Source organism: Muntiacus reevesi, chromosome 1 (genome assembly GCF_963930625.1).
Source record: "Muntiacus reevesi chromosome 1, mMunRee1.1, whole genome shotgun sequence".
NCBI lineage: Eukaryota > Metazoa > Chordata > Mammalia > Artiodactyla > Cervidae > Muntiacus > Muntiacus reevesi.
In genome coordinates this window covers 256,840,312-256,862,058 of record NC_089249.1, presented here as the reverse complement: position 1 = coordinate 256,862,058, position 21,747 = coordinate 256,840,312, and the positions used below count along the sequence as shown (strand labels likewise).

At 45.7% G+C, this 21,747-nt stretch overlaps 1 protein-coding gene across 1 annotated transcript in view; it reads right to left on the bottom strand.

Moving 5' to 3' along the window:
* Positions 1-21,747, bottom strand: part of TENM2 (teneurin transmembrane protein 2) — a 1,359,342-nt gene that overhangs the window by 183,468 nt on the left and 1,154,127 nt on the right. The window contains exon 12 of the mRNA XM_065919048.1: positions 7,618-7,813. Within this exon, the coding sequence (XP_065775120.1) occupies positions 7,618-7,813 (196 nt within the window). The remainder of the gene's footprint in view (positions 1-7,617; positions 7,814-21,747) is intronic.

Below are 21,747 nucleotides of genomic sequence, written 5' to 3'. Positions count from 1 at the left end.
CTCCCGATAAGAGGTTGGCAGAGTAAAAAAATCCCCTGCATTAAAGAAAGAAAGTCTAAATACCTAAGACTGATCAATTTTGGCATGATTTGGGGATTCATTAAGTAGTAGGTTTGGGGTGGTACAAAAGTCCTTTTATGCCTAGCTTTTCAGAGAACTTATTATTTTTTTGTGTGTGTGAAAATCAATTAGTTCACCCTTGTTCTCACCTGTATAGCCATCTTATTTCATGATTTACTTTGCTATGTGTACTCTGAAGAAATGCCTTCAAAGGGATCATTTTGGAACTTTTTCATGTTGATTTGGGTCTGCACAGAAGTAGATGTATTCTTTTAAAATTATGATTATTATTATCCTCATTTTGCCTTACATTCAAATAAACACATTTAGACTTTCAGGTTCTAAATTACTAAGATGATGAAAAGCCACTGTGCCCCAAAGATGACATGACATAGTCCATGGAGAGCTAGGGACATTGGCTTAGTGATGCGCATGAGACTATGAAGTCTAATTGTCCCTAATGGAATGGTAAGGCCTTCTTTTAAACTGAATTTCCCATTTCTTTCTACTCTGGACTGAAAAACCAAACCATGCTTTCTTTCCATAGTTTTATTTCTCAGCTCTCATTTTCTAGAATCAGGCTGTGGTTGGTTTCTGGCAGTAGGAGAATTCAAGCAGTCTAGCTGTGTTTCCAAAATCAGTATCAAGCCAATTTCTTTTCTTTTTTTTTTTGTTTTTGGCTGTGTGGATCTTAGTCCCTGGACCAGGGAGTGAACCTGTGCCCTCAGTGAAAGTGCAGAGTCCTAACCACTGGGCCTCCAGGAAATTCCCAAGCCAATTTCTTTAGTGTCCAACAATTATCACTGCAGAATCAAATCCTTGAAGTTGGCTCTATAAAGGTGGGCTGAGAAGCATCCAAGTGGCTATCAATTTGTTTCATGTTTCATCTACACATTGTCCCTTTCCTTCTTTCATTCAAAAAGCATTAGGTTGAATCATACAAGGTAGCTGCTTTGGCAGGTCAGAAGCCAGCAATTTCACATGATGGTAGGAGATAACTCGCCACGGGTCTCGTGTGTTTCTGAATGTTTTATGAGCAGAGGCACCGACTGCCTTAGCTCTGGACTATCTTTTGAAAGGCTGTCTGTACAGTGAGTAGCCTTAGGAGATATAGCATCTGTCTTCAGAGCAAAGGGCAGGTTTAGTTACTGTCCAGTAGAATAAAGAGAATGTCTCCCTCTGGAGAAAAGCACGGGCAGGCTCACTGCCCATTGGAGACTGGAGTAGAGTAAGTGAAGAGTTCTACGTAATGTAAGCCGCTGCCTGTGCAGCTGTCACCTGGGCCTGTCTGTGTCGCCCTGTGGGAACTGGTGTTTGGGAAACTTGCACATCGGCTGATATCCTCGATATTACATTGCTCTGAGGAATAAAGCCTGTTGTCTCTTACCCAGGAGCACCTCCTCTTCTGATAACATTGATGAGGCTGTGGCTGACTAATAATGTGTTAGCTTACAATTAGGGTGAGACCTCAGACCTGCCATGGTCCTTGAAAGGGGGGTTTACTTTATTAACTGAGCATCTGTTATATATATTAGTGGGGTTTCCCTGGTGGCTCAGATGGTAAAGAATTTTCCTGCAATGTGGGAGACCCAAGTTCAATCCCTGGGGTCAGAAAGATCCCTTGGAGAAGGGAATGGCTACCCACTCCAGTATTCTTGCCTGGAGAATGATACAAGGCACCCTATAAGGCACGGTTGAATACAGTGGTGACTAGGAAAGACATAGTCCCTGTCCTCACAGAACTTCCACTGTCATAGAGAATACAGGTTAAACAAAATAATCAAATACAGCAAAAATCGTCATATGTGGACTTTCTTGGCCATGCGGTAATTAAGACTATACACTCCCAATGCAGGGACATGGATTTGAGTCCTGGTCGGGGAAGTAAGACTCCACATGCTGGGCAGCATGGTGTGACTCCCTTCTCCTGCCCAGCCCTGCACAAATCGTGATGTGTGCTTTGAAGAGAATGGGATATTGTGAAAGGGAGAAAGAGGAGGAAGCTACTTAGAGAGGATGGCCAGGGAGGGCCTCACTATTCCATGCAGGTGACATATAAGGGTGAACTAGAAAAGTCAAGGGAAGAGCAAGACAAAAGTATTCCAGACAGGAGGAAGAGATGCAAAGGCCCTGTGGTGGAAAAGAGCACAGGTGAATCCCAGGTGGCTGGGGGGTAGAAAGAAGGAAGAGAGTGACATAAGGTGAGCTGGAGAAACCTAGGTCCTCCAGGGCCCTGGAGGCCACGTGGATGAGTTGGATTTTATTCTGAGACCAACGAGAACAAATGAAAAGTTTTCAAAATAGAAATGACGTCATCCAGCTTGCATTTTCAGAAGTCACCTCAACCGCGAAGTGGAGCTTGATTCTCACTGAGCAGCTGGGTCTGGGAATGGTTTAGTGGAAACTGACACGGCTGAGGCCAAAGCTCCCTGTTCTCCAACGGGGCATCCTCAGAGCAGCGAAGATAGGAAGGTCTTAACCACCACAGTCCCAGGGAAAAGGACCAAATATTTTGCACAGACTCCTTGCTCTTTAGTTGAGGTATTTATCTATAAGTCTCAGTTTAGAAAACATTTAGCTTCTAGATGTCTTCCTTCTCTGGGCTTCCCCGGTGGCTCCGCAGTAAAGAATCTACCTGTCTATTCAGGAGATCCAGGTTCAATCCCTGGGTTCGGAAGATCCCCTGGAGAAGAGAATGGCTACTCACTCTAGTATTCCTGCCTGAAGAAGTCAATGGACAGAGAAGCCTGGCAGGTTACCGTCCATGGGATCACAAAGAGTCGGACATGACTCAGCAACTAAACAACAAAATCTTCCTTCCCTACTTCCCTCAACCTGCGTTTTGTACCCTTTCCATTATCCTCCCCTAGCTCCCATAATTACCTTTTAACCTATCTGTCTTCTCTCATCAAGCTCTATGAGGAAGAGATCAGATTTGAACTGTTTACTGAGGTATTTTCAATGTTTGGCACACAGTAGATCCTTGGTAAAGAGTTACTAACGTGTTTGTGTGAATACATGTGTGTGTATGCACACACATCTCAGAGGACAGGAGGATCCAGAACAAGCAAAAACTGCAATGAAGAGTACCTTTCATTCAATTTCCCCCAGGTCTTATCTTGGAAGCATTTCTATAGTTTTTGAGGAAAGCAACAATTATGTGATACTGCCGAAATATAGAAGGAACCTACTTCCCTCAGTCACCTTTTTTCAACACTCAATTTAAGTATTACTCTTGAAATCCTATCAGTTTTCCTTTTTGTCATCCTGGTTGATGTTTTCTTGAGGAAACAAGGTGGGCGATGAGAGTTAGACCAGGAAATGGGGTTTTTACTCAAGCGGAGGCCAGCCTCCCTGAAATGTGCACCACACTTCAAGAATGCCACGCTATAGTCCCCTGAGATGAAACTCATTTCTGAAAGCAGGCTGCTTCTCTCCAAAACACATCGGAAGACTTCCCTGAGTCAAAGGTATATTTAGCTTGATGGCTGGTTGACACCCGTCTAACGTCTTTCCCTCTGTTTCATATCACAGGGGCTTTCGGCGCTCCTGGCTGCTCTTGACGGCGAATGGTCCGATAATAGATATGTGTGGGAGAATCTCTGAACCAAATAAAACACTGTTCTTTTCCCTACATTTCAGGCCAATTACTATCATTGCTCTATCAAGATGTCTGCCCAACTATTAGGCCGATTACCTTTGACTTTCTCTTAGAGCTACATCCAGACAAGAGAAATCCTCCAGGGAGAATTGCTATTCCCAGCTCCGACAGAGAAGCGAGGGTAATGGCTGAGGGGGAAGGGCATCTCACCACCGCCGTCTGTGTCCATGTGGATAAAAGTGACGGAGGGCAGAAGCCATTTTTAGATAACATGGCCCCCAGACAACTTGCTGCGTGGAAGGGAAGAGGGTTTTAGCTGGCTACAATCCAAAGCAATTCAGTGGTTAAGAACGCAGGCTCTGGAGAGCTGAATCTGACTCCACTTCTTACTAGCTATGTGAGACCTTATACAAGTTAACTTCTCTGAGCCTGGGCTTCCTCAGCTGGAAAACAGAATATCGGTCATCCTGACCTCTTATAACTACTCTATGGGTTGACTGATCTGGTCCCCAAAAGGGCCAAGTCCAGGGCACTTGGAACATGGACAGCTCTCTATAGATGTGCCGCTGTTACTGGTTTTGCTATTGTCCATTCCACTGGGTCTTTGTAGACTCCAGCTAAGCCAGCTACTGTGCGTGGGGTGTGTGTATGAAACCTTTGACTTTTAAACACAAAGCAAACGGATGGGCCTAGAGACTGTCATACTGAGTGAAGTGAGTCAGACAGAGAGAGACAAATATACAACACTGCTTACATGTGGAGTCTAAAAAATGGTGCAAATGAACTTATTTACAAAGCAGAAAAAGAGTTACGGATATAAAAAACAAATTTGTGGTTATCAGGGGGTAAGTGGGGGAGGGATAAATTTGAAGACTGGGATTGACATGTACACATTACTGTACATAGAATAGATAATAAAGACCTACCATAGAGCACAGGGAATGCTACTCGATATTCTGTAATGGTCCATATAGGAAAATAATCTAAAAAGAGTGAATATATGTATATGTATAATGAATTCACCTTGCCGAAACTAACACAACATTGTAAATCAACTGTATTCCAATAAAAAGATTTAAAAAACATTATTGACAAGAAAATTTTTTAAAAAACCTACACAGGGAACCAAAAGGACATCATTTCTCATCATATTCTTCTGCAAAAGATTGTTTTTTTTATCTTAACATCTCAAACTAGGTCCAAATGCGTTGCCAGTGTCTTTCTTTTATGATCTGGTTTTGATCCTTTTAGACTTTTTTCCTCACTGGTACCTACTCTGCTCCTGGAAATTTTTCCTAACTAGTGGAAGATTTCTCCAGTGACTTTCCTGATACAAAGTTTATACACTTTATACAAAGTGTAAAGCAGTGCTTGGCAAACTTTTTCTGTCACATGACAGGAAATATTTAGGCTTTGTGGGTCAAACGGTCTCCATGCAACCATTCCACTCTGCTGTTACAGCTGCCACAATGTTGACAACAGATGAATGTGGCTGTGGTCCAATAAAACTTTATTTATAAACATAGGCAGTGGGCCAGATTTGGTCCATGGGCTCTGGCATGCCAAGTACTGCTGTGAGCACTGGGCTTGTCCTGTTAGGGCCCATCTTTCCTTAGCAGAGGAATAAGCATTAACTTCAGCGCTATGGTAAATACCAAATCCTGATTTGGGCAGTTATGGCTGTTACCTGAATTTTAGGCTGGGTTATATATCTCTTTCAAGGATCAGGGAAATCCTAAGAGCAATCCATGAAACCAGTAAAGCAGTTCTTAAAATGAAGTTAAGAGAAAAACAACTGCATAAGATGTGCTCTTAAAAAGTCATCTGCTCTCACAAGTGGTTACCAGCTCCATTCCAGACAAGTTCCACAAGAGATGGTACATCATCCTTCCCTCCAGGGACATGGTCATTACTTGTCCACAAATGATGGAACTGAGGCTTGGGAAGGTAAGTGACCCTCCTAGGTCAGATGTGGGAAAGAAAAGGCAGGATTTAATCCTGGATCAATCATCTTCTCCAGGTATCTAGAGAACCATAAGGTCCATGACTGAATGCTGCTGGGACAACATGGTGCTGCAGAAAGGCAATGAATAATCCCTATACATCCATGTTGTTTCCATCATTTCCACATCCTGGGATCTTGAGGGACTCAGTTTTCTGAACCTCAGTTTATTCATCTGTGAAATGGGTCTAACAATCTGCCATGATTCAGAGAGGTTCTGCCCCGGATCAGTTATCATCATTAGTAGATGATTAAAACCTAATGCAAAGTAAATGTAATGAAAATATTTATAGGTGCTATCAACATTCAGAAAACTAAGATCATGGCATCTGGTCCCATCACTTCATGGCAAATAGATGGGGAAACAGTGGAAACAGTGGCTGACTATTTTTTGGACTCCAAAATCACTGCAGATGGGGATTGCAGCCATGAAATTAAAAGACTCTTACTCCTTAGAAGGAAAGTTATGACCAACCTAGACAGCATATTAAAAAGCAGAGACATTACTTTGTCAACAAAGGTCTGTCTAGTCAAGGTTATAGCTTTTCCAGTAGTCATGTATGGATGTGAGAGTTGGAGTACAAAGAAAGCTGAGCACTGAAGAATTGATGCTTTTGAACTATAGTGTTGGAGAAGACTCTTGAGAGTCCTTTGGACTGCAAGGAGATCCAACGAGTCCATCTTAAAGGAGACTAGTCCTGGGTGTTTATTGGAAGGACTGATGTTGAAGCTGAAACTCCAGTACTTTGGCCACCTGATGTGAAGAGCTGACTCATTAGAAAAGACCCTGATGCTGGGAAAGATTGAGGGCAGGAGGAGAAGGGGATGACAGAGGACAAGATGGTTGGATGGCATCACCGACTCAATGGACATGGGTTTGGGTGGACTCCGGGAGTTGGTGATTGACAGGGAGGACTGGTGTGCTGCGGTTCATGGGGTCGCAGAGTTGGACATGACTGAGCGAATGAACTGAACTGAACTGAAATGAAGAATACTAAAATACTTAGGGTTTGCTGTTGGAAAACTCATGAAATATTCTCAAACAAATGGCCCTTTAAGGAGTTATTTGACTTATAAGGGGAGCTTTTGGAGAAAAATTTTAGCTTTCTCTCAATAGCTACTAAAAAGTAGTGCTAAAATATGCCCCACATGACACGTGCTTAAGTAAAGCTTTTGGAGATTTACCAATCTGAAAACAAAGATATGATTTCCTTCCTATTGCTCAGTTGCTTCAGTCACGTCTGACTCTGTGACCATGGACTGTAGCCCACCAGGTTCCTCTGTCCATGGGATTCTCCAGGCAAGAAGACTGAAGTGGGTTGCCATGCCCTCCTCCAGGAGATCTTCCCAACCCAGGGATGGAACCCACATCTCCTGAATCTCCTGCATTGCAGCTGGATTCTTTACCACTGTGCCACCAGAGAAGTCTGTCCTTCTATGGTTATATTCTTGCCTTATTTTTCAGGCTTTTAAATTTTTTTTTTAAGTTTGGACTTTCCTTGGTTTTTGAGAGAAATTGTGAGCTGGCATGAATGGTCAGTATTTACTGGCTCTACTATATGTTTAGTGATTTATAACTTATACTTTATTTTATTTTATTTAACCTCATAGTATGAGGTGGGATTTTTTAGTTCTATTTTACCACAGGGGAACCGGGGCTGGCAAAAGTCCAGTGATTTGCCTACATTGTGTGGCCAGAGCTTGAGCCAGGTGGTTGGACCCTGGCTCATTGCAACTCAATCCTTGGGACTCACAGTGGCTTTTTCTTGAATTAAGTAGCATTAGTATTTTATCAGGGCTAGTTTTAGGTGGATAAGACTACGAACCCTAAATTAAGGATGCTGGTTGGCCCCCTACACAGTAGAACCACCTTGGAAGGTGTGCCTTCAACAGAGAAGCCAGATACTTCCATGCTTTCTTTGATGACACAGCACCTCAGAGATCCCATACCTACCTAAGACTACAGTGTTGAAGGAAACCATCTCTTTGTCTTTGCCATCATTGTAGAAGGCCAGGTGCCACAGGCCCACATCCAGGTACTGGACAAACACAGCTTCGTTCTGAACCAGCGTTTGTATGCTCCGGCGTTCCCTGGGCGACTCAACCACACTCCACTTCTCCTTCCCATCCAGGCGCTCCATGAAGTCATACTGGGAAAAGAAGAGAGCGTGCTACATGTGACACGGGGTGCAGACCTCCTCCCATGACCAGCACCCTCCCCTCCCGCCCCATTACTTAACTGAGAGATACTTCTGAGTACATTTTACTGTAAACTCATTTTGTTACAAGTAAAACAAGAGTCATGAAAGTTATAATAATAGCAGTCACCACATGTTATGCTTATAATTATTGCTAATAGTTTTATGACTATAGAGCACAACCTCTTTTCTGCTTTTATGATTTTTTCTTTTGTGTGTGTGTGTGTGTGTGACAGATAGGGAGAGGGGGAGGGAGGTGAGTTTTTGCTCGAGTCCTCAGTGGGGTGTTACATAATACGTAGCATATGCCAAGTGCAACTTTTTAAAATAATTCCCCCAATTCTGAATTCCAAAATGCATCTGGCACCCCCAAGAGTTTCAGGCACGGAATTACTAACTTATGTTAGCAGATACCAGATACCCTTGATTGATCATTCACTAAGGGAAGGTGAGAGTAGTTAATCAGAGTAGTTATATCAGAGGTGTTAACACATTATTGACCAGAGACATATTAATGCCATGGGTGTTAGTTTCCATAAAAATTCCCTGGTTGATAATGTGTTAAGAAAGAGGGCTGAGGAGCCAGACTGCCTGAGAGGGAAACTGGTACTTATTAGCATCACCTATTTGTGCCTCAGTTTTCCCATCTCAAAACTGAAAATAACAGTACCTATGTTACAGGTTGTTGTGAACAATTAGATCATATCAATACGTGATCAGAGCAAACACAAAGTACAGGTGGGCTATCATGACCACCATTATTATCACTATCATTTAATTCAGTTCTTGCAAAATCCCTGTAATAAGATAGGTCCTATTTGTATCTTATTTTACAAACAAGAAAACTGAGACTCAGAGAAGTCCAGCAACATACCCAAAGTCACCCAGTGACCGAGTGGGCAAGCAAAAATTTGGACCTAGATCTGTTTAGGTGCAATGCCTGTGCCCTGACCGTGCCTGACCTCCCATCAACCAGCAATTAACTATGGAACTGTGCTTCAGTGGAAACCAGGCTCAGAACTGAGTGGTGGGCAAAGGCTTCCAGGAATGGGTGGGGGGAATGGGAGAGCAACTGTCATCCAAGGGGGCCTGTCCTAGGGAATGGTGAAATCCTGGGGTGGGCAGGTGGGAGACACAGAAGACCTTTAAACAGTGACTGACATGATGAGAGGAATGTTCTAAGGTTCATTTGCAGGCAGCCTATGAGATGTCCTAGAGGAGGGAATGAAAAGAAGCAGGAAGACCTGTTACCAAGTCATTGCAGAAACACAATCATGAAGTGACAAGCATCTTGATTAGTTATAGTTAATGAGAAAAGGGGACAATTTTGGAAGACCATTTTTAGGGAAGAGAGGACAGGGCATCACCTGGGCTGGACAGAGAGGATGAAGGAAAAGGCCAGGAAGGTGGCCATGTCTCTTTACTTGTTGACAAGCAAATCAATAAGACCCCAGTAGAAAAGGAATCATCTTTTTGCACAGGAAAGTCACGTGCATGGTGACTTCCAGAGAACATTCAAAGTGTAGGTCTTTAGCAGACAAAACCCACCACTGTGGGACAGAACTCTCTCTCACCACTTTCAAGCCATGAAAAGGGTTTCATAGATTATTGACATCCACTGCAACCCCTTTAACAAACTTCATAGAATGAAATGCTACGAAATCTACTAATGGGACCTCCCCATCAACATAATTGCCATTTTTCCCACCTGAAACATGATCAGTGAAAACAAGAGAGTCTATAATCTTAGGGACAAAGGGTTTGCTGTCAGATAAACCTGGGTTTGAATTCTGACTCTGCTGTTTGCTACTGTTTGAAGTTAGGCTATTCTTTAACCCGTTTCCTGGTTTGCACACTAGGAAATAATAACCCACACCTTTTGGGGATGTTATAAGGATAACATGAGATAATGTTTAGGGCAGTGCCTGAAAGATAATAACCATTTTATGAAATACCTTGTGACTCTGAACCACTTACTTGTAAGCCGTAAGCGTCATGGACATGGTTTTAGTTTTTGTGTCTGGGGGCCTGGGGAGGGATGTTGTATAGAGAGTGGAAATTTCCTCCATATCTCAGGAAACAAAAATGTTCATATTTAGCTTCCCTCTATCCTACAGTCCATTGGTCGCAGCTGTCTTTATGGGATAAAATAAATGATCTGAAAGGATATGACAAACCGATACTGCTTTTGGAGTCTCTTGTAACCAAGGCACTTGTTCCTTAGCAACCTCGTAAATGTCCGGCTACCCAGACCCACGTCTACAAATTGCTGTCAGCCAGAGGAATGAGTGTAGCTTCCTTGGTGGTGAAGTGAGAAGGATATACTTCACCTGGGATTCGAGTTATCACCCCCATGAGGAACAGTTCGGGGAAGGTGATTACTTGCATGGAACCATTGCTCAGTATTAATTCAGGCATCAGTCATCTTTTTCTGAACTGGCTGCCCAGCCCAGGGGCACAGGAATGGCTTAGGACCATCGGTGGTGCTCGCCATTCAACAACCAATCAAATGACCCTGGGAAAGGCATTTGTCAGAGGAGGGAGGGGACATCTGTCTTGGCTGGTTCTTCAGTTCTCTCCATGGAAGCAAGGAGGGCAGTTTTCATTTAAAGAAGACTCTGTGACCCTGGGGCACTGGGACATGTGGGTCTAAGGTGTCCCAATCTTGTATCTCTTTGTTGTGCTTTATTTCCTTCAAAGCACTTATCACCCTTGAAAATGACTATAATGTTTTTCTGCTGATTGTCTGTCTACTCAGAAGAATATAAACTCCAGGAGGACAGGGATTTCGCCTGCATGGTAGAATGGTTAAGAGTGGGGACTTTGGAACTAGACTGCCTGATTAGAACCTACACTCTGCCACTGACCTGCTGTGACACTTGCATAAGACATCTCAATTCTCTGTGTCTCAGTCTCCTTATCTTTAAAATGGGCAAAATATCAAGACATAATAATAATACAGCATAATAATGCTGTAAGGACTAAATGAGTCCAAGTATGTAAAGTGCTTAGAATACTAAGCAGTCTGTATGTTGTGAAAGTGATAGTTGCTCAGTTGTGTTTGACTCTTTGTGACTCCATGGACTGTTGAAGCCCACCAGGCTCCTCTGTACGTGGGATTCTCCAGGCAAGAATACTGGAGAGGGTCGCCATTCCCTTCTCCGGGAGATCTTCCTGATCCAGGGATCGAATCTGGATCTCTCGCATTGCAGGCAGATTCTTTACTGTCTAAGCCACCAGGGAAGCCCCTGCATCAGGTAAGCATAGTTTGAAAGTTTTTGCTATCTTGATGATAATTCATTGTTATATCTAATTCATCTTGAGCTGAGCTGATCCATAAATATTTGTTAAATATCAAATACATAAAATACTGAATCTGTAAATGAATTCCATTAAAAGGAAACTAACTTGCAATGTTAGAAGATTTTGTCTCTAATAATACATCACTTCCCCTCCCTTGTCTTCGAGTGTGCTTTCTTAAATAGGAGATACATGGGCAGGATTAGAGGCAGCGAGCCTCAGTCAGGCACCTCACAGTGTAGGACATGCATATGATGGACACTGTGGCCCAAGGAATCTGTATATTCACAGAGATCATCAACATTTGAGAGGTGACTTCAGATGGCCATTATGACTTCGCCTTTTCAGTTCTAAACGAGATGGTGTCCAATGCACGCTCTCTTCCTACAGGCCTTCTTGTCTTCCTTCTCTTTCTCCTTTGACACTGTTCTTAGTGGCCACTGTAGCAGAGATGGCTGGCCATTGTCTATACCGGAGTCATTCCTTTCCATTAAGTGCAAGCATGTGACGGAGTTCCCATTAAGGAACACAAGCTGTTGTGAGGTACCCTCCTTCTGGACTCTTCTGTGCTATCTCCTATTTGCTTGCTCCCCCTACCTATCTGCCCCCTGAGAGAACCAGAGTTCTCTTAAAGCCCAAGATGATGGAGTCACAAGATAGGAGTGGCCTGGATCCTAGATTTGCACTTGGAGGGAAGCCGGAAATGCTGACATGAGCAAGCAATAAACACTTATTAAATTAGGCCATGGATGCAGAGAACAGAGTAGTGGCTACCAGAGAGGATGTGGGATCGGGGAAGGCAAAATGGCTGAAAGGGGTCACCTGCATGGTAAACGATGGAAACAAAACTTTGGTGGCGAGCATGCTGCAGTGTATACAGAAGCTGAAATACAATGCATACATGAAAAAAAATAAAAAGCTATGGAAATGTTGAGGCTTGTTTGTTATTTCAGCATAGCTTTCAAGATTTCTTGCTTCTCTTCCTTCCTGGTTCACTCTGCAAGACTGTAAGTTTCAGCATATTTTCTCTCCTTAGGAGCAGTAGGAGAGAATCCCCCAGGAAGGGATGGCAGCATCTTTTGTTGGCTAAGTTCCACCTGTTATGTGTAGGGTATCTATTTACTTCTGTTTGCCCAGGGGTGTCCAAGTCCCCATATCCTATTTCTTCTTTCACTCTCAAAAGTGCTCTGGTGTGTAACCCACAGTTACCCTCCTCTTTGGTTAACACATACCAAGCAGCATCGTGCAGCCTCGTTCACAGCTGCTATAACCTGGGAAGGGCTGGAGACTAGAAACACAAGGTGGATCAAGCCAGCCAAAGGCAGAGACTGCTTTCCATGGTGGGAAGGGCAGGGGCACAGTAAGAAGCTGGTTTGTGCGGAAGCCATCTGGTTCTGGAGAGCCTCTGCTCTCTAAGAATCCTAGACAGCAGTCTGGCCAGCTTGCTTGGCAGCCTGGCTGATACCAGAAGGAGGCCAAGGACTCAGGCGCTGGCCAGAGTCGCTGTCTCATGCCCCAGTGCTGGGGATTGAGAACTCAGGCTTTGTACCAGGGGCATGTGCCTCCGCAGTCACAGAACTCCATCACGATCAATGCTGGATCCAGGGCTGCTCGGAAAACTGTGCTGCGCTCGAAGGACTAAGAAGGTTGCTTCCTAGCACGTCCTATCTGATAGATCTGCAGAAGCCCTGGAAGAGGATTAGAAGCACGTGGCCCTGTCCCACTGGGGGCTGTGGGAGTGCGCAAGCTGCCTGCAGGAGCAAGCCTGTCTCCCAAGGCAGCCGGTCTCTCTTGATCTGGCAATAAGGTCACCCAGAGGGTGACACTGCAATAACCCGAAATAACGCCCCCCCCCCCCCCCCACTAATGTTCTCTTTTCCTCCTTTGCCTTTGAAAAACAACCCATGCTGGCATGAAATGCAAGGGCTGTGCCTCTGAGTCATATGTCATATCCCGAAGTGGCACGAAAACCCAACTTTTGTGAGCACTCGAGAGGCAAACAAAGAAACCACTGCAAATATTTGACTGATCCGACTGTCAGTCTCCCCTGCTTCTCGGCAGAGACCCAGGAGGAATGGTAATTAAGATAACTTAGTGGCTTCCCAGGGGCGCTGGAGGAGACAGCCGAGGGGCCTTTTACTTTCCCTGATGGGAGCGTGTCCACAGGCAGCGAGTGTGCAGCTCAGAGATGCCTCTGGAAGCCATGCCAACTCATACCTGCCACAGAGGACAAGGTCAAGGACAGACTCATGGCCCTTCTGGAAGATGTTACTACTGGGGCCAGGACCTTGGGAGAGGGCAGGGAGTGGGCAAATAAGTTTACTGTTATCTGGTCTGCCTGCTTGCCCCCGGTCCATGTAGATGGGGGCAGTGGCAAACGCTGACCTGTCCCACGGAGAGCCTGCCGCAACTGGCTCTGTGCTGGCAATATCCCCAGCCTCCAATGTCTAATGTTGATGCCGCCTTAGACAGCCAGGCACGTGCAGCAGGTGGTCAGACTGCAGGGAAACAGCATGTGTCAGTGAGGGCTGCTTGAAGCCACACGAGCGTGGAGGCTGCGGTGGCATCCGGTGACGACTGGCAGCGGCGGGTTGCTCCTGGGGGCCTGTGCATCTCTTTCCGCCTCCAGCCAGGCCCGTGGCAAAGTGCGTCTGGCTGATTCCTCATTAAAGCTCTGCACGGCTTCTTTTCTCTCCTTCAAAGGGCTGAATGCTCCAGGAAGCATGGAAGGATGAGAGCGGTGGGCCGTGCTTGGGAGGGCTGGAGAGCGGCTGCCTTCCCTCCACGTGGCCTCGCCTGTCATTTTCAGTTCCTACTTGCAGGGTCCATGTCCTCAGTGTCCAAGTTGCTTCACTAGGTGCTGACTGGCTCAGTGTGGGCACTGCGGGGTTGTCTGTCCCCCAGCTATGAGAACAAAACCCAAGCCTCCGGGCAGGAAACAGCATCGCCTCTATTTGTGGACTGCAACAATCATCGTGCTGGGCTCCAGTGTGAGAATCAAGCAGAGACAGAAGAATCAAACATGATTCCTGACATAAGGAGCAAGGAGACTACATCTACATAGGTGCAACTCCTGATTCTTTCATGACATGTCTTCTTGTAGCAGAGGAAAACAGAATCGCCAAGAACTATTTTTTCCCCTAGGTAGTTGCTATGTGCCAGGCAAAATGGCAAAAGTTGATACATGTTATCTCATTTCACCCTCCCAGAAACCTTATTCTCATCCCCATTTCTCAGGAGAGAACAAAGACTATTAGAGAAGTTAAATAACACACCCAGGGCCACAGACTCTGGTTGGTGGCCAAGCGAGGACTTGAACTTGGATTTGCATGGGTCTTAATGGTGGGAGGTTGTCAGAAGTTTTCCAAGAACCTGGGTGTAGCTGGCTGCCAGCATGTTTGGTGACTGGCCTCGTTGGTAAGTTTCCCAAAGAAGCCAGTGAGCAGAGAAGAGGGAGGAAGGCAGAGCCGAGCAGTGCTAGGGTCAGACTTGAGCAGAGTGAGTTGGGCACCTGAGGACAGGAAGATGTCCCAGTGCAGATGATGAAAAAAGATGCCAAGAAAGGTCTGCATGCCTTTGCTGGGCAGTGACCATACTCGGCCCATAATCTCCTCTGTCCACCTCCTAACTTCTCTCTCCTTGTGTTTCAGCCACACTGCTCTCCTCTCTGTTCCTGGAATATGCCAAGCTCATCCCAGCCTCAGGGCCTTTGCACGAGCTCTCCTGCCTGATCTTACAGCTGCCTGCTTCTCGTCAATCAAGGCTGCCTAAACACCATGGCCTTAGAAAGCACATCCTAAACCAGCCATTCTAAAATGCTCTAATCACTTCTGCACTTCTGCTCTCAGCAAAAAATCACCAAAAACTCTTTGAGGGGGGTGGGGGAAACCTTGTCACTTATCTGCTAATTTATACTCCATCTCACTACTCTCAGACACAAACTTCTTAAGACTGGAAGACTTTAATGATAACTATAAATGGAATGTAATCTTTAAAAATTGTGGGGCTTCCCCGGTGGCTCAGTGGTAAAGAATCCTCCTGCCAATGCAGGAGACATAGGCTTGATCCCTGGTCCAGGGAGATCCCACGTGCCGCAGAGCAACTAAGCCCGGGCACAGTTGTTGAGCCTGTGCTCTAGAGCCTGGGAAATGCAACTACCGCAGTTGCCCACGAGCCGCAACTATTAAAGCCCATGCACCCTAGAACTTGTGCTCTGCAACAAGAGAAGGCACTGCAGTGACAAGCCTGTGCACCTCAACGAGAGAGCGGCCCCCACTCGGCACATCGAGAGAGAAGACCACAGAGCAACAAAGACCCAGTACAGCCAAAATAAATTAAAAAAATCGTGACTCACTATGCTATTCACCTGAAACTTATATAATATTATGTACCAACTATCCCTCAATAAAATAAACCAATAAATAAATGCTAACCAGCTTTGAATGCAGAAAAAATAAACTAAAAGAGAGTAGGAGACTTGCTTGTTTTACTCCACATGGGACCTCTGGGGCCTAGAACAGTGCCTGGCATGCCGTGGGTATTCAGAAAAAACCTTGATTGAGTGAACGAAAACTTTCAGGCTCAAAAGAAAATAGTACCCAGAGTGAAGTGTACAACAGTCCAGTGGAATCTTGTGATACAAATATTGAAAGTACATAACCTCTTGAGGAAAGGTTCCTAGGAAGTTTTACTAAACACTACACAGGTTTCCTGGGTTTTGTTTGCTAACTGCTCAGATGATAATGCAAGGTGACATTTAATATGGCTAGGCACTGTTTTAAGTGATGCTCATGCATGATCTTATTCAATGCTTGTAACAGCCCCTGAACATGAATCATTATCCCCACTTTGCATATGAGGAAACTGAGGCACAGAGAGGCTGCATCACTTTCTCTAGAGTTGGCAAGCGGTGGAAATGGGGTTCTCACTCCAGCAGTCAGCCTCAGAGGGTGTGCCCTGAATCCACTGCACTCCAGGCCACTGGGCACACCAAACAATGGGAGTCAGTGCTGGCCAGCCGTGTTCACATGGGGAGACCAAGCTTTATCCTCCTGTCTTAGGAAGGAGAATCTACGCTTCGGGGCCAGAGAGCCTCGGATGACAGAATGGGGTTCCTCAAGTAGCCCGCCGGACTGTCAACAGAATCGCACTCAGGACACCACCAGCTTCGTGTTTTGGATCCTCTTTCTTTGGCCCAGAATAACTCTTCCCTGGGAGGCCTGGTGCTGAGACCAAGATGAGGGTGCCTATAGTGTGGAGGGTGTCCTGCCCACCTGTAATGAGATGGAGCAATTTTCCTAAACTTATTGAGGGAGAAGCTGTTCTTTAACAAAGCTGCTTAGAGCAGAAAGCAAGAAACCAAGAAACTTGGGGCCAGGCAGGACTTTCCTGGAGGAGACAGAGGAAGACTCTTGGTTACTGGAAACAGGGAGGGAGCTAGAGAGAGAAGGGGAGGGGAGGGGAGAGCAGCCAGGTGTCGGGGACCAGCCAGGCCGCAGTGTGGCTTCCTCCTGTGATCCGCCCCCCCCCCCACCAAATCCAAGCAGTGAAAATGATAAGAAACAAAGGGAAACTGTTAAGAGGCTCGCTGTGACCAAATCTGTTACGGAAACCGGCAGAGAGAGAGCAAGCACCATTCCTGGACCTCACAAAGCAGGAAAGTGGAGGTTAAAAGGTCCAAGAGGAACAAGCCACAGGAACTCAGAAGCCATGGACGAGGCGACAGGGCATAGACACAGTGGGCGCTGAGCAGGGACTCCCAATATCTGCCTTCCAGTGGAAGGCCTGAAGGTCTCTAGATTGGGTTCATAGGAAAGAAAAATCTGAAGCTCCGCTCACAAGCCTGAGTTCTGCTCAGGCCTCAGGTTACAGGGGAAATTGAATGTGAAACTACTGGTTCCATCATCAAACACTGACCACCTACTATGTGCCTGGCCTTGCTCTGGGCAGTGGGGGTCCAAAAGTCAATCATACGGTCAAGGATCCTGCCTTCTAGGCACAGGACACTTTTTTAGGGGGATAGAATGCCAAGGAGTGACGAGGGCTATAAATAAAAGACAGCAAACCAAGGACAACCCAAATGCCCATCCACAAGTGAATAGACAAACTGATTACAGCACATCCATACAATTGGAAGCCGACTCAATAATAAAAGGGATGAGTCACAGATATACACAGGGCTTCCCTGGTGGTTCAGATGGTTAAGAATCTGCCTGCAATGCAGGAGACATGGGTTCAATCCCTGGGTCGGGAAGATCCCCTGGAGAAGGGAATGGCAACCCACTCCAGTATTCCCGCCTGGAGAATCTCATGGACAGAGGAGCCTGAAGGGCTACAGTCCATGGAGTTGCAAGAGTTTGACAGGACTACGAAACTTTGACTTGACTTCACAGATACACACAACATGGGTGAACCTCACTGACATTATGCAGAACGAGAGGCTAGACACAAAACAGCAGAGGATACCGTGTTCATAAAACTCTAGGGGAGACAAATCCAACCTCGAGTGACAGGAAGTGGATCAGTGAGGGGGAGGGATGAGGTTGGCACGGGGCCCAGGGGAGCTCCTGAGGGATGGTCACATTTTACATCGTGACTGCGATGCTGCTTACTCAGTTTTCACATTTAAGGAACCAAACCATACACGTAAAATGTAGGCACTAGCAGCCGGTAAACGATAGCTAAATCAAGTTGATTGAAGCCAAATAAAGCAGAGTGTGGGGATAAAGTATAAAGGAGTTTTAGATTCCCTTGACAGGAAGGAGCTCACAGAGGGCATGGTGTTTAGGTAGAGTCCTGACAAGAGGAAGGAAGGAGCCATCTGCATATCAGGGACGAACATTCCAGAATGAGGGAACAGCCAGCGCAAAGCTACGCATGAGACAGGATGACCTGGGTGTGAGCAGGGGAGAGAAAGTGGGCCAGTGTGGAGGAGGATCCAGGGAGAGAGGACAAGACCAAAGATCCAAGGACCTTGGGGACGCCGGCGCCCACCACAGATCAGCACGGCTGTCAGCGCTAGAGATGTGGCAGGTAACCCCACTGTCTCTGCCCTCAGGGAGCTGGCATTCTAGAACAACCTCAGATTTTCCTTTTAGTGTGATGGGAGGCTGATGGAAGGTCTGCAGAGATGAACGCACTGATGAAGAGTTAAATAAGGTGAGACCAGCTGTTCTTTGTCATAAGAAGAGAGCTCCTCACCCGTGTCCACAGTGGGGGGTTCCCCAGGGTCCTCATGGTGTGGCAGGGGCTTTGGTGGGTTACTGGGTGAAGATAAGCAGATAGTGGGTTCTGCCAAGCTCCCCTTACACCAACCCCTCATCAAGCCTAAAACTGTGGTTTTCAAGTTGCAAAGGAGTATGATTTGAAAGTCTGGTATGGGATGGGGGTCATGTAGGCAGAACAGAAAACGAATAGAAAAGAATCAATTATTACTGCTAAAGGAGACATCAGCATTATCACTACTCCTATGGTGAGATACTAGCACCCCTCCGTCTCAGGGGTGTCTCAGAGAGGGATTCCACTTCCACGAATAGACTCACAGTGGTAAGGCCAGGCCGGGGCAAGGCAGGGACAATGTACTCCCTGGTAGGTGGCCCTTCCAGGCCTGATGCCAAAATGCCCGGCAGCCACACAAGGGCCAGCACTGTCTTGCCCACTGCTGCAGCCCCTTGACATACAACACACAGCAGGTGCTCCATAAATGTTGGTGGAGTCCAGGGTTACGGCCTGAATGATGTATCTAGTTGGAGAGAGCGTCTGCGTGAGAGATCGTTAACCCTCTCCCATGAAATTTTTGAGATCAGAGAGAAACAGTTGAAAACCATAAGCTTGATCTCCTATTTTTCAAGACTTCCCCTCAGTACATAAAAGCATGTGTTCCCAGTTTCAAGGGTAACTCATAGCTTTGTGGTGTTTGGCCACTTTTTCCTTTTATATAACATGGGTGCATAGTGGGGGCTGTGTACATGGCTAAAAGCCCGCAGTAACTCAACACAGGGTCACAGCCACTAAACCTCCAGGGGGAATGCCCTCCTTGGTCCCTCCTGGCCTTATAAGAGCCAGGTCTCAAAGGCAAAGCTATGTCCTCGATGGTGAGTGACAGCTAAAGAAAAGCACAGTTTCTAAAAAGAAGACAGTCTTATGTGAAGCTTCAGCACAACCCATACAGAAGGGGGCTCTTCACTGCCCTTGGCTTGGAAGGGTCTTCCCTCTCTTCCCTTTTTCTCTCTTTGCTTGATTCACCTTCTAACAGTCAGCTTGGGTAGCATCTCCTTCAGGAAGCTGCCCTAAAATCCTTCACAGGTTAGAACTAGTAGCCAATTTTATGCTTTTAAACCTCCTACACCCAACTCTTTAGGAATGGTAATAGCTAACATTTGATGATTATACAAGTGATAGGAACAAACTCCATAAATGATACATAGCACCGACTTCAAGAAATGCACAGTACAATAGTGCTAACAGGATGCACGCCGTCCACCTGTGGAAAGGTGGGCTTGGGTTGGACGCGGCTGGATGTGCTGGGCAACGTGTCCCAGGAAAGGCACTGCAACCCCCTACCACCTCATACATTTATAAGAGGATTGAGAGGAGACAGGAATCACCTGACCAAACTGGCAGACCCTAATCTTTGCAATCTGGACTAGAGTCTTGAGGGAGATCAACGAAAACTCAAGCTTGCAAACCAGCACTGCTTTCTGCCAGAGGCCTTGCCATCCTGCCTGGAGAGACCTCTGGTTGCTAGGTTACCTGAGAGAGAGTGGTAAGGGCTCTGGACCAGTCAGACTGATCGATTGATCTCCATGGGGTGCTCACTCTTTCCTGGGCATTATCTCATTTATTCTTGCAACAACCCGACAAGGTACAGTCCTCATTTAACGGATGGTGAAGCTGAATCTAGAGAGTTTCATCCACTAACCTCCAACTACTACAGAGGGGAGATAAGATTCCAACCCAGACCAAGCCTATTCTGGAACATCAGTTCTAATCTTCTGCCTGGTACTTCATCTCACGACTCTCCCTGCACGATGATCCCTGCACGATGATGCCATTGTTACTTGACTTGTCAGGTAACAATGTCTTTTCAAATGCCTTTCATCTCTGCATCCCCAACACAGACCTGCAGTGAATATCTGTTGAGCGCATGATTGGATTAATTTCGTATTTTATCTTCCCACAAGGTAATGCCCTCATTGTGCTGCCTTATGATCCAACCTGAAGACGAAGCCAGCCACAGTGTAGGGGTTAAGTTCAATGAAACTGACGAACGTCTCTAGGCCATGTCAAGATGCGCTGAAGCTCTACCATGGGGTCAGAAGAATGGAGGTTTCACATCTTAGTGCCTTGCTGATGTGATTTCTTATTTACTGCACATTCCCATCTAATTGTCTTTAGCCAGTGGTTTATCAGAAATGTCATATTTGGCTCCTTGCCCTCCTAAGATCAATAGGAGGGTCTCATGCAGGTTGCGTGTGAAAATAAATCAAATATATCACTGAGGAGAGGGAGCAAATTGGGAACGGGTCCAGTCATGAAATGCCTTCTCAAGCGTGAAAGAGGCACAGTCACGGGCAAGCGTGGCTTGTCTCCAAACTGGCCTGATCCTTTCACCAGGCAGTACTGTGACCTTAAAAAGCAGAGACATTACTACGCTGACAAAGGTCTGTCTAGTCATAGCTATGGTTTTTTCAGTAGTTCTGTATGGATGTGAGATTTGGACTATAAAGAAAGCTGAGCGCTGAAGAATTGATGGTTTTGAACTGTGGTGTTGGAGAAAACTCTTGAGAGTCCCTTGGACAGTAAAGAGATCAAAACAGTTAATCCTAAAGGAAATCAGTCCTGAATATTCTTCGGGAGGACTGCTGCTGAAGCTGAAGCCCCAATACTTTGACCACCTGATGCGAAGAGCTGACTCATCGGAAAAGATCCTGATGCTGGGAAAGATTGAAGATGGGAGGAGAAGGGGACAACAGAGGATGAGATGGTTGGATGGCATCACTGACTCAATGGACATGAGTTTGAGCAAGCTCTGGGAGTTGGTGATGAACAGGGAAGCCTGGCGTGCTGCAGTCCATGGGGTCACAAAGAGTTGTACATGACTGAGTGACTGAACTGACTGACTGACTGACTGACTGTGACCTTAGACAAGTCACTAAACTGAGTCTCTGCTCTCTAATCCCTAAAATGAAAATAGTAAAATTTCCTACCTCTGGGGGTCATTGTGCGTCTGGTCTAGCTCACAGTAAGCACCAGATCAGTGTCAGCTATTCTTATGGCTATTGCTATTGTTAGAAAAGCAGCAATCCCACTCTTGAGAATTCATATAAGGAAATTATTAAAAACTAAATGAACGTACGCCTATGAGGATGTTTACTACAGAATGAATACAATGTTGAAGAAGGGAACTTGGTTAAAATTTTCTGAAGTATAGAATGAGCTATTTTTGAGGCATTTAAAATGAGTTTATGGAAGAATATTCAGATATAGAAAGATGTTTCCTACTTATCATTATGCAAAAAATCAGGGTAAAAACAGTATGTATGATAAGACTCAAATTTGCAAAAATGATTACTGTATGAGAACAA